At 29.4% G+C, this 14537-nt stretch overlaps 1 protein-coding gene across 1 annotated transcript in view; it reads right to left on the bottom strand.

Annotated features, from left to right (window-relative positions):
• Positions 1 to 14045, bottom strand: part of Eps-15 (Epidermal growth factor receptor pathway substrate 15) — a 31887-nt gene extending 17842 nt beyond the window's left edge. The window contains exons 1-7 of the mRNA XM_011505394.1: positions 13817 to 14045; positions 12958 to 13221; positions 12148 to 12336; positions 8151 to 8296; positions 7922 to 8084; positions 3619 to 3864; positions 304 to 647 (exon numbers count right to left, since the gene is read on the bottom strand). Of these exons, the coding sequence (XP_011503696.1) occupies positions 304 to 647; positions 3619 to 3864; positions 7922 to 8084; positions 8151 to 8296; positions 12148 to 12336; positions 12958 to 13221; positions 13817 to 14017 (1553 nt within the window). The 5' untranslated portion in view covers positions 14018 to 14045. The remainder of the gene's footprint in view (positions 1 to 303; positions 648 to 3618; positions 3865 to 7921; positions 8085 to 8150; positions 8297 to 12147; positions 12337 to 12957; positions 13222 to 13816) is intronic.
• Between the last annotated feature and the right edge of the window lie 492 nt (positions 14046 to 14537).

The following is a 14537-nucleotide window of genomic DNA, read 5'->3' as shown; positions in this document are numbered from 1 at the left end:
TAAAAGAATTTACCTTTGCAGTAATAGATATATGTATATATGTATGTATGTATACCTGTAATACATATATTCATTTAACCTTCAAAGAATATTATATAGATGATAAACAGGCATTCTACTTAATATTAATTTTTATACATATCTTAAGTTTTTTATATATATAATTTGTATTTAATATTATACTGCAATTTTTAAAATCGAATAAAACATCATAACTATAAAATAAACTTTAAGTGATATTTAAATCAATGGAATCATTTTTATTACATTTTTTCAATAATATAAATGGTTTATTATACTTACATTGCTGTTTCTATTTTTACTTTAAATAATAATGATGCGTCCGGTATATAAGCAACGTTTCCAGTAGTCAAAGCAGAATCATATTGTGAAATAATATCAACAATTTGATGTTGCTTTTCTTCAAGTTGTGTCAATCTGGCTTTGGTTTGACTAATTTTCAGTTGAATATTTTGTAACTGCTCTGATAAATAATTTAAACGATTTTTATATTTATGTTGTTGTGCGTCTAAATTTTGTTCTGTTAGTTTTAAACATTCGATTTCTTGACGTTTATTATTTAATTCGTCTTCTTGAGTTCGTAAATTAGTTTCCTGATCAGCAGCCTGTTGTCTCAGTTTATCAACCTTAAAATAAATATCTTGTATTAATGTTTAATCCGTTCATTTAGTAAATATTATTAAAGTTGAAGAGATAAATTCAAGATAAATTATAATTTATATAAAAAATTTTAATTCTAGATTATATTTTCGTATTGCTAATAGTTTATTTACTGCTCAACTTACTGATAGTATAATTCACTTGTATATTATATATTTTTACATGGACTTTTGTACTAAAGAGTTGTTACTTGTGATGAACATTTTTTTTGTACATGGAATTAATATGAAATCAAATAAAATTGAAAATATGTGTATTTATTTAATATAATAAATAATTAGCTAGAATTATTATCCAATAATTATACATATAACATATCTAATGCTCTAACAATTATTGTACATTTTTATAATTCGTAATTTCATTTATAAAATATATCTATTATCAATATTAGTTATTTACAGCACACATATTTATACATATTCACTCTCTCTTTTTATTTTTTACATACCTTTAATAGATTGTTTTTTATTTAAAATCATTATTTTGAATATATTTAAAAAATAGCCACAATAGTAAATTAAGTATTTACTTTTAACTTCAGCTTTTGAACATCTTTCTAACAAATTAGTAATAGTTATTTAATATTTTCAATAGAATTAAAATATAATCCATAGACAAATAGTATTATAAATTTGCTTATAAATTTCTAGTTTAATTTTCCGAACCTATAATAATTATGAATCATCTGCTTTAACATTTATATATTGTAGTAATAATTAACAGTTATATTTCAATAAAAAACATAAAATTACTGTTCAGAATTCCACTCGCCTGACGGTTTGAGACACCGAGGTGATTGGATTAGACCATTCCACCGTTTTACTGGTGGAAAAGTGATATGAAAAAGAGTGAGGATGAGTGCGAGGGTAATGCTTCAATTCAGTATCAACACAATTGGTTTTCGAGATATTTGTTTTGGTTTTGAATTATAAATATGTAATGCGATTCACCGTTGGTAGTGAGAATTGTTGAGATCGTATCACTCCTTATTGGTAGTTGCTTTGAAAAAAAGTCGCGGTATGAATGAGTATCAATGTGTCTGAAGGCTAACCGCGAGCGAAATGCGCCGAGTAACAATAAAATTTTAAGTAATAATAAGTAGTGTACCCTGCACAGATCCCCGTTGACAGACGTATGGATAGCGTAATACTTCGCTCAGATGTGAATTGTACTATTTCTTATACACTCATTCAACAAGACTGATTTACTTCGTCGCGCGCTGCCCTTAATATATGCGAACGCTTGTGGAGTCTGGCAGTAATACCTTTAGTGTTGCTATGCCGAAAATTACCGTTAGATTTTCAGTTCCAGAAATTTCTGTCAATTTGTAGGAAGGCAAGCCTTTGCCGGTTGGAGACTTCTCTATAGTTGCTATACGGATACATTGCAGGACTTTCTTAAGCAAAGGTGTTACTTTTTACCGAGAATTTTCGTAGTGAAATTTTATGATATTGTGAGTTATAGCAATTACAATTTTGTGGAATTGAAGTTTTGATGTTAGGTGCTCCAAACCTAAACATTCCGCCCGCCATCAGCAACGCGCTTGATGATCCTCTGCAAATTTGTGAATTGCTCGGACCATGATGGTTGACGCAGTTTTTAATGTGACGAGTCTGGTTAGGCCGTCTCCGCCAGGATGGATTTCAATTACTCTGGCAAGTGACCATTTGCAGGGCGATAATCGTTCGTCGGTTATGAGTACCAGTGAGCCAATTTGGATGTCATTCCGTGGGTGGTGCCATTTTGAAATCAATAACTGTTGTTGCAGGTAATGCATCGACCACTATGCCCAGAATTGTTGTACACGTTGTTGTATAAAATTCCTGCGGGTTAATCCTGAAATTGACAAATCCTTTAGAGATGATTCTGGAATTGTGGTGGGTGAATTCCCTATTAGAAAATGTACTCGTGTGGGTGCAGACAGGTCATCGGGGTCATCGCTCATGGGTTCTAATGGCCTTGAGTTAAGAATTGCTTGGGGGAGCATTGTAGTGATTTTATCAAATGTCAGTGTTTTTCCACCAATTGTGCGCCTTACGTGGTACTTAATGGATTTTACCACTGCTTCCTATTTTTCTACCATGTGAGGTGTAGCAGGTGGATTGAACTCCCATTGAGTGCAGTTTTTTAACAGGGTCTCAACTATCTGATGATGTCCTTAGGAACCTTGTGTGAATAGTTTTTGAAGCACAGTTCACGCTCTGATGAATGTTGTGGTACAATCAAAATACAGTGTGTATGGGATGCAGCAATAAATGAGTACCTACGTGTTTATTATAATAAATTCGATTATTAATTATTGCTGAAAATTACACAAATGTAATTGGTTAAATTAAATTTAATTTTAATTTATAATCCATAACTAGTTAGTATAATTTTTGCGTAATTGTGCCAGTTTTAACGAAAAAATATTTATAATAGATAAAAATCAATAAAATTAGAATTAAATAGTTAAAACTAGATTTTATCGGATTTACTAATCTTTTTGTTATGACTCTTTTATCATTGTTATAAATATATTTAATTAGTCATTTATAATTAATAATAGAGCATCATATTATAACGTTATAATAAATTTCATAATTATACATTTTTTTAAAGTTCTGTATTATAATGTAAAGTAATAAATAATGTAAAAGTAGTAATAAAATGGATTTTGTTAAAATTGATTTAATGAAACTTAAACTATTAGTTAATTTATAAAATTCGAAAAATTTGTATTTTTTTATAAAGTACTCATTAATACTTTGTAATTATTAAAATATAGATAACAATAACAGATCTTTTATTGTACTTCTTAATACCATATATCATCTAGAATATGTATAAAATTTAATACATACTTTATAATATAACTATGGAATAAAGAATGTTTTTAAGATATATTTTGAATTATTTATATTTACACTATTTTTCATAATTAATTATTATTACCTGAACTTTTAGATCATTCAGCCTTTTTTTTGCTTCACCCTTTTGATTATCAAGTTGTTTTAATGTCGCAGCAAGAGTATCAAGTTCACTTTGTAAGCTTTTTATTTCACCAGTTTTAATTTTAATATCTGCTTCTTTTTGAGATATGTCTTGTTCTATTGCAAGTTTTTCGCGAATTATTTCACTAATATCTTTACCTATCATATTAAGTTCTGAACTTGAATAACCACATATATTATTGTTTTCCTGTAAAACGTAATGAAATCTATCAATCATATAAATATTAAAAGAAGAAAAAAAATTAACTTAAGATACTTCACAATTTAGAAAAAAATTTGAAAATTTAAAAAACTCTTTTATTATAAAATCTAAATGTAAATTATTATACTACACTATAGTCAGTAAAAACCATAAAATGGTGTATATAATTCTTTAAGTAATGCAAATTTGACTACACTACTTCTTGGAATTCCAGCCACCAGTATGATCGCAGATCAAGGTGGGTGGATTATATCGTACCACTGGTTTAATGATGATGGAGATGGGAGGGGGAGAGGTTAATGCATTAATTTAGTGTAAACACAATTGGTTCTCGGGACTTTTATTTAAGGTTATGTTACAGTGGTAATTGGTGTTACCGATCTTAACGAGAATTGTTGAGCTTATCGTGATTAGATAGTTCACCATGAGCTATAGAACGTCATCCGGGAGTGCAAGGCTAGGGGTGCATTAATAGTACTGGGCACGCGTTTTATTCCTTACTTTTGAAGGAGTATCTCCGGCTCGTGAATCCATGGCCGTTTAATTCGGCGATGGTTTTTACTGAGCATGTCTGGCTCGCGAATCCTTGAACGTTTAATTCGACGATGGATTTTACGAAGAGCTTTGTCCGGCTCGCGAATTTTTGGGTGTTTAATTGGTCGATGGTTTTTACGAAGAGCTTTGTCGGGATCTCTGGCTGGTAATAGTGGGGACTATTAAAACATTATCGACGCCCTCTTCAGTGTTCTGATAAGAACCAAGTTACAGGGGCCTGACCGACAGTGTTGGCGCTGAGCCGCAGGATGTAGTATGTGATATCGATAATTTGCTGGAGATGCCAGTGTATGTTGTCGCCCTCAATACGATCTGACTATCGTCATGTTGCGGAGGACACACCGACAGCTGGCCAGCAATATAGAAGAAATAATGTAAACAAATCAGTATACCTTGCACGGATTCCCTTAGATGTGTATAACTTTCACTGGTATGACTGGCACTAATTTCATTTGACTTGCTGAACAAGACAAATTTTCTTCGTCGTCTGGTGCTTCTTATATATGATTGCGCACATTTAGCGTTGTAATTCTTGGAAGCTTTGGTAAATTCTCGGAAAGCAACTAGTAGATTCGAGAATCTTCTTTTATTGCTATGCGGATATAGTACGAGACTTAAATCTACATCGAGAATTTTTGTAACGAATAATTCAAATATTACACCTTAATCTAGATATAATGTATCGCAATCATATTATAATAAACAATAAACTTTTTAATGTTGGGTAGTTAAATCCTGAACAATTACCTTAAATTTAAAGTTTTACTATTACTGATTGGTTCATTTTAATATTTTACTTTGGAATCACATTGGTTTGTAAAACCAACTATGATCTGTGTTCTGGATTTGGAGCAGTTTTCAAGAATTTAAATTGGGAAAAGTAGAAGTTCCTAGACGCTCATGTTTGTAAACACGATTCAGCGAATTCGGGAATTTTCTTACGCCTTAAATTCGTATATACGACAATAATTCCGCATAGCTACGCCGATGAAACTTCTAGAACCTTCCCAGGCTGTGTCCTTCGATGCTTCTATAATATTCCAAAGATTTGTTCTCTGATGTCACTACGATTTTCGGCATAGCAACAGCTATCGGCGCTGCTGCCGGCGGCGCAAGTACGGGGCGCACTGTACTTTTAACATCCACTCAGTCGCTACACACCTGGCTCACGGTGTTTTTACTATCTATTCAGTCATCAATTATAGCTCACTATAATTCTACCACTCTGTTATTATTAATCAGTGTACATTCAGTCTATCTAATAACAGTTATCACTTACGACTACGAAACTTAGCCGCAAGCCTGGCAATGACCTACAATATATGCGTGCATTATTAACAGAATCTGTAATAACAAATTAGTAATTTAACAGTGACGCCATTGGAATTGTAATCATTAAAATGCGCCAACCACCCAGCCAAACAGCATACTCTGTCTGTAGTTCATAAGGTACATCCTCATTATTATTTGTGCAAGCTAGTCATCGACGCTCGATTCGCGTTTCACATAAAGTTTGCAAAGAAAGGTGACAGCAACACGCTCTCTCAGGCCGACCAGGCCTGAAAGACCGTTCCATCACCTCTCCAATCCGTTTAATTACATTATCAAGGGCAGATAACAGTTAGCAAATAGTCGACTATAACTCCATTTTATCAAGTCCTTCCGTACTTGAATGTTTTTAAGAGGAGTCTTTTATTATCTTTATTCACAGGTTTATGATCAAACTAAAGACTATCTTTTTATCGTTAATAGTAAATTTAATTCTTTTTCTCCTCTCATAAATCAGAAAAACAATTTACCGTCATATCTTAATGTAAATCATATTATTATAATCTCGATATAAGATATGTATCTGTGATTGTTTGTTTCTTAAAAACAATTAAAGTATCAGAAATTCGTTTTTCATAAAGAAAAAAGATAAAATAAATTGCAATATACAGAATTTGCACATATAGCAATTTCGTTATAATTTATTGCAATAAAATGAATATGAGACACGAAAGAAAGATATTTAGATATATGACGTATACGGTTTAAAAAGAGAAAATGAATATTACATAATATGAAAAAAATCCAAATTTATTCAAAATTTTTAATGAAATATGAAAAAAAAAACGAGTATTCAAGATCTTATTGATACATATGAAGAGAGAAATGAAGGGTAAATATAGGACCAATAGAATTGCTGAATTTTCTGAACTTAGTAATTTTAAATAAATATTTCAAATAATTTTCTATTTAAACGTGAAATTTTTTATGAAAATGAATGTTTCATATCTATAGATAAAATTTTGAATGCAAATTGTGTACATTCATTTAAATTCAAAAGTAATCCGATTTTCAAATGTTATGTTCATTAAAATGTGTTCGAAATTGCGAGAACCCTTTCCAAGTCGTTAAACATCTGGCACACCCAAGTTGTTAGGCTTCTGGAAAACCCTGGTCATTATGCATCTGGAAATAGTCGTTACACCCAAAAATTAAAATCTAACGGTACACAATTGCATCGACTGTTGTCAAGTTTAGCCATACTACCGCTTGGAAAGGCAAGCAAGGGCTCTTTAATCAGAGCTCTCTCTTTACGAGATAGCCACAAGTAGACTCTCTCTCTGATTGAAGACGCAGCCGCTAAGGATGCTCCGAATAGACACGCCGCAGACAGAGGCGCACTGATTGAAGACACCAAGGAATCCGGCGTTCCTTAAGTGGACGTCGAGATCAGCGGAATGCATCAAAAGGAGACGACTACAAGACTGAACTCACTAGTTGGTCGTCCATTAAAGAATTAATTTTATTAACAATTCAAATACTTTCATTATTAGGTATTATAATTATAATTAATTTTAAATATGAATAAAATTATTGGTATGTTAAAAGATATGATAAATTTTTTTAATATATATTATTACATTCTCGTTGCATTCAATTAATTTTTTAAACAAGTGCATTTCTTAAAAATAATTTTATTATTAAGCGAATGAATAATCCACCATAATGAATTTAGAAAAAAAGATTTATTATTAATTATAAATAAACGTTTTCAAAATGTTATTAATATTTATAAACTAAAAACCACAATACATATTTCTATAAGAGTATCAAATTTACAGTTTTTACAAATAAAAATGTATTATTTATATGAATATTGTAATATTTTGTTAACTTTTAAGACGTGTATTTAAAATCTTATAATATTTATAACATATATATGATTTTTTGTGTAATTTTTTAAATTATACCGTCTTTGTCATGTTTTTCATGTTGCGTTTTCTTTATAATCTACCGTAAGTAATGTTTTTTTAAATGCCAAGTATGTGAAATATAGTTATTTAAATTATTATATATTGATCTTGTTAAATAAAAAATAATTAAAAATAAATAAGAAAATAAAAACAAATACCAGTTTCGTACTTTATAATAAAATTAAAATTAGCATTATAATTAGACAATTACTACTTTACTTATTTTCCAAATGCTAATTACTTACAATGGTATATTCTGCGTGTTTCTTTCTAAGTGACGGAGGAATCATTTCATGAGTCAATTCGATTGGTAAATCAATGCCATTAATTTTTTGTTTTATGAGAAACATTGATAGTGCAAATTGCTCATTATTTAATTTTCCAATTTGACAGATATCGCAAAGGCTCCTAAAAATAATTTTATAATAAATTGAAAATTCGCCAGGTGTCGATATTTTACACATTGTTAATTACCAAATACGTGCAAGAATAGTTTGAGATAATCCACTTTGCATAAAAATATCTTTAATTTCAGCGCCTGATACAAAACCATCTAAGTCTTTATCAGCTTGTATAAATAATTTATCAGCAGCATTTTGATCTTCTATAGATACTATCCACTGTAATTTAAATGAATTTATAATCATATATATATATATATATATATATATATAAATTTTTATTATAATTACATGTTTCAATATAAATTTTTCAGTTATATAATTTTTATTCCCATTTCTGGGAAATCCTCCAACAGTCGTTGGACATCTGGAAAAGTCCTCACATCCGAAAAAACAACTGCATAATCGCATCCATTGTAGTCACTCAGGAGCTACTCGCGTAATCTTTCTGACTTCAGCAAGGAATCTCACGAACAAAGCCAATGTACACTCTACGTAAAGAACCTCACGCATAGTGCCAGAGCGCACAAAGCGGTTGTAAGAAGATATCAGCAAGTGTTTGCTTTCACGAATCAGTGCAAGCAAACCACAGCCAACGCCACATCAAGGTATCGGATTAATTCTTCACACTTCCACGCCTCATGATATCAACGATGAAACCAGCAATCAAGTTACCATTACGTGGCACAGCATGAACTAGTCTCCAGAAATTAAAAACCTCTCACTTTCAGTGTAGTACTTTAATACCAAGCGTACTGCATCAAGAGGATCCGGAGACCAACGACATCCTACCTCTACATGTAGTGCATGCTGACACCACGTGGCAACAACCAAGAAACAGCAAGATTTCACCGATTTTCATCGTCAACGTAGAATCATTACAGTGTAGTTGTAAAATAAAACACAATAAACCGCACAAAAAGCAGATGTTTAAATACTGAATTGAAGCGCTTAACACTTCCACTTTTCCATACTTTCCCCCCACCGCCATTAAACTGGTGGACATAGTCAAATTCTAAACAGTATCATATAAAAATATTTGTGTATAGAACAATCTGACGTACAAGCAGTAATTAATATTTTTTAAAGAAACTAATATATGAAGTTTATTCAAATATTTGAAACAATGTTAACTACATTATATTATTTTACAATGCATCAAGTTCATTTTTACTATTGTCTGGGATCAGACTAAAAGCCTCTTCTGATGGTGGGTGGAGGCTTCCTGGGAAGTGGAAGGGGCAATGCAATAATTATTGCATTGTTTATTGTCCTTTCCTTTACTGAATATAATAAATATAATAAATAGTCAATTATCTATGGATATCGAATTGAATGTATATGATAATGAATAGATGGGAGTTTCTTAAATTAATATTAATGGCGATAATGCTGTAAGTATATTCTTGATAGCCTGGAGCTTGACTCTCCTTCTCCTTATGAGTTTAGTAGTAGTAGTGGGAGACTCGTGCTGGTAGGGGCAGCGAGTTGGGGCCGCCTTAGCCGCTGGCGTAGGGTGAGCGCTGTAGTAGTCGGGTGGTGGGAAGATGTCCGTGTGATGTCACTGCGTGACGGAGTGGGAGATTCACTCGTATCGGTGTAACGAGGTATAGATAGTGTGCGGTGCTTAAGTGAACGCGAGGACCGCTCTTATACCTATAGTGGTGATTGACGCTCGTGATGCGCTGCAACGTATGTGTACGTGAGATTAGATGTAGCGATGGTATTGGTGTGCGTTCGTAGTGTGTTGCTGCTTACGTAGTTGACAGGAACCGTTGTATTAGTAAGACGTAAAAACGTGTGATGACGTAGCTTACGTGCGGGCTGAAGCCGATCTCTGTAGTATTAGTAAGACGTAAGAACGAGTGTAATGACGTAGCTTACGCGCGGGCTGAAGCCGATCTCTAGAATGGCGATCCTGTCGTGATGAGTGCTTGAATGAACTAGTAAGAGTGCGAGAGCGTCAAGCGCGGCTCCTTAAATATCCTAGTACAAGCTTGGGAATCCGGTGGTTACCGGATCACTCTTGCCATGCCGATTGTTAGAGTGACGTCACTAGAGTCTAGCCTTGTTAGTTGTTTCTAACTACGCACAGGTGTCTTTACCTCTCCCACTTTATATACCGCTTAAAACTGCTGTAATCCGTAACAATTATTATTAAATGTATTACAAATAATTAATAATATATGAATAATCCTTTGTTTTTATTAATATAATAAAATATTTTTTTAATAATATTGTAGCACATTATCATTTTTATTAACCAATTAATATTTCACAATTTTGTTTCTTTTAGATTTAGTTATATAATTTTAAATAAAAAACGAATATCAAATTCTATAAATGTTTTTCAAAATAAGAGCTAATGCATGTAATTAAATTTTTAGTTACAAATGTATTCGTAAATAAATCCGAATTTCGCAATAAAAATTTATAATAAATATGTAAAACTGAGCAAATGTTAAAAATTATGTAACAAGATATTATTAATTATATTGGTCATATTAGAACGAAAGATATTTTTTTGTAGTATGTTTAAGAAAAAAATAAATTTAAATTTGTTTATCAGTTCATATTTACTGCATTTTAAAACATACTGCAAACTATAAATAAACAGAAAAATGTATGCACATTTTTTATAAAGTATAAATGAATTCAGAAAATTAGAAGTTTTCTGTACGTATAAATAATTCAAAGAAAAAATATAAAGGAAAAAATTCATTGTTATAAAAAAGTATTGTTTTATATGTTTTATATCTTTATATGAAGACAGTATATTGCAGACAACTCTGAGAAACTTTCTCGATTAGTAAGATTTGAAGGTTTCTTAAGTTTTGTGCAACAAATATCATTAAAGTAGACAGTTAAGTAGAAAAATACACGCAAATGTTAAAGCAGAAAAATTATAATTATAAGATTGAAAAATACTATTAATACTATTCATATATAAATACTAAATGAATAAATTCATAATTATAAAAATTTTAATAAATAAAGAAGTAATTTATTATACTACTTTCTATATATTACACAAGGAAATATTCATTTCTTATACAACAGTGTTTATAAACAGCTTTTTGACGTATTGAATTACTCAGTAAAGGCGCATAATCATGAACTTAATATGATCTTAAACCCCTCTATATAAGTATTTATAAATTAAAACATGGACCCAATTGTAGTTGTTTTTAATTTACGTCTGTTATTTATAAACGTGATTGAAAATTATTATTCACAATATTGAAATTGTTATGGCTTTCATTTTTTCATTATTTAATTTTTTCAGTTTAATATATTAAAATAAAAATGAAATCAATATTTTTATAAAATGTAGGTGTTAGTCTACACGTCAACCTTGTAGTTGGCGAGCCTGTTTATCATAGATATCAGCTTTATTACCATTTAAATACCAAACTATTTTATTATTTTGTTTATACTTTAATTATTATTAAGTTATCCCTTCCAATTTAAAACAACTTCTGTCATTTTTTGTTTTATATTCGAAAATAGATTTACTACTTTGTATTTTATGTTAGATGGTTTCTATTGATATAATGTACCGTTGAATCTGCAAATTCATTTAGCTGAGAATTATTCATGTTATAATTGTCTTCACATAATTAGGTTAAATCGCTAGAATGAGAAACAATTTTCTTCACTATTTTAACACCATTTTAGATTTGAAGTATCTATGATTGTCTAGTTACCGAATATTGTTAGCTGTTTTCATAAGCAATACAACATTCTGACACGCATGAAGTGGAGGACGGTATTCTACGAAATTTTGTTTATAATTTGTATAATTTATGTATTTTTTTAAATATAATTGTGAGAACTACAATAAAAATAGATTAGACAACGGGGGAAGTCAGCTTTTTCGATGCCATTTTGAAGACAATTAATAATGCAAACATACTATTAATTAATAGTCATATTATCTCGATTATTTTTGTTGACGTTATCAATATCATATATAATAGCAATAATTAAAATTTTATTAAATTTTAATTTATGCTATATAAATGAACAAAAGCTCAATTACCTATTAAATATAAAATTTATAATTTTACCTCACTATTACTTTTATTCTGCATAGAAGACTGTATATTTGAAGATGGAATTTCTAATATGGGTGCAATATAGAACTGTTCTTTAGAATTTATATCTAATACATTTACATCACTACTATTTAATAGCTCAATGGGTAATGTGTTTGGTACGGTCTTTTTCTCCAGTGCTTTATATACTAAATGCATTGCCTAAAAAACAAATAATATAAATGTTTAAGTATAAACTGTACATTTACTTAAAAGCCAAGATATTCAGACAATCACAATGAACTGAACGTATTCCTATTGTATTCGTCATGGTTCATTACGTTCAACATATTTACAAATTAAATCAGTTAAACAAGTAATAAATTATAGATACATGCATACATAATTACTTCAACCATGAATATGTAAATTACTTTTATTTCAGTGGCGAATAATTAGCGAATAATATAAATATTGTATGTAAATTTTTTACTTTAATCGATTTTAGACGAAACAAAGCTGTTGTTTTTGTACATAACAAAGGTATTAAATTAATTATGAAGGAGTTTATTTATTTAATTTCATTTATTTAAATAGTTATTAAAATTTTAAATAAATTTTCATAACTTTCATTTTAATTGTTCTCTAATAATTTTTAATACGAAAATGAAGTAAATAGATAAAAAAAATAAGTACAATACTTATTCTTAGTTATATACTTAAATGTAAATAAAATATATTTGGTATAAATCTGTCATTCTTGGAAGTTTCAAATAAAAAAAATTAAATAAAAGGATCAGTTAGAAGAGTTTCATACTAATGTATTTATAAAATACTACTTACAATAGTGAATTCATGTTGATTCAATTTTCCATCTTTATCGATATCAGCTAAGTCCCAAATTTTTCCAAGAGTTTCAAATGGCAAATTACTATCCATTAGCACACCTTTGACCCTATTTCCTGGTATTAATCCATTGACTGGTTCAAGACTTTGAAACAATTGCTCATATTTTATACGTTCTGATGCACTGATTAACCAATAGTTATTACTTGATGAAAGTGTAGATTGAGAGTAAGTAGTAAGTTTGGTATGAATCGACTCTCCCTAAATTTAGGTACATGATAGCTATTATTTATTAAAACATTCATACAAAAAATTATTTTTTCAATAGATATTTATATAAATATAAAAGTTAAACTGAAAACGAATAAAGAAAAATTAAAGCTGAAGTTTATCATCAGTCATGCATAACACTTTATTTTCTCTAGCTTTCACCAACGATAAACAATATTAAATTACCCTTTTTCAAATAAACATTCGAGGATATTTTATAAGTTTTAATATAAATAACAAGACTTTTAGAAGCAAGCCAACCAGTTTTTATAATCACCCTCATTCCAAAATTTCTAAATACATTTTAACCAAATAACAATAAGTAGTTTATATCCACTTTAAATTATTACACAAAAACAATATTCATGAACAATACTTTTACATCTAATATTTTAATTTCTAATTTCGTCGATCCTTTTTATAAATACATATATTCAATTTTTTTTCGATACAATACAATATAATTCAATTTCTGAGTTTAATAAAAATATTAAGTGCGTTATAAGAACTATAATAAAAATAAAAAAATGCAAATACAAATGTCAATTCTTTCTACACGCATGCATATATATAAGTAAATTCGTACCATTTGTGGTGGCAAAACATCTAAGTAAATATTACCAATATTCAGCTTATAACCTTGCTGAGCTAAAGCACACAATTTTAAAGCTACAAACATCCCTGCTTTATCTAAAAAACCACGAGAATTTGGATCAGCAATGTCCCATATTTTACTAAGTATTACATCACTTAAATACGATTTTTTCAAAAACTTTGCAGCATCCATTGCTCCAATTTTTCCATGTTTGCTTGGATCAACCTACAAATTATTTACAATTTTTCATATAAATATATATGTAAATTAAAACGATATATAAATTCTTATCTATTTAATAAACACTACTTTATTAATACATTTTTTTATATACAAAATATTTTCTATATAACATTCATTATTACTAATGTAACAAAGTTAGATAAAACCGAATATTAAAAAAGATTACAATTATAATGTGCCCTATATGTTTAAATAAATTTATATAACGCAACATACAGATCACATTATTAAATGTGCAAAATAGAAAAAAAAATTATAATCGTTAATATAATGTTATATTGTAAACACTATTTTTCAGAATGCAATTGATATACATCATAAATAATTAAAATTATTAAAGCTAAAAAATATATTATTAAATTTATCTATTACCACTGATTTATTGAATGAAAATTTGATGAATGAAAATATTATACATCCATTAAAAAATGTGACAATAAACATTATTAGTTAAAATTGCTACTCAAGA

Source organism: Ceratosolen solmsi, unplaced genomic scaffold (assembly GCF_000503995.2).
Source record: "Ceratosolen solmsi marchali unplaced genomic scaffold, CerSol_1.0 scaffold75, whole genome shotgun sequence".
In the NCBI taxonomy this organism is placed as follows: Eukaryota; Metazoa; Arthropoda; class Insecta; order Hymenoptera; family Agaonidae; genus Ceratosolen; species Ceratosolen solmsi.
The sequence above is the reverse complement of the archived record's forward strand: the minus strand, read 5'-3'. Positions and strand labels throughout refer to the sequence as shown.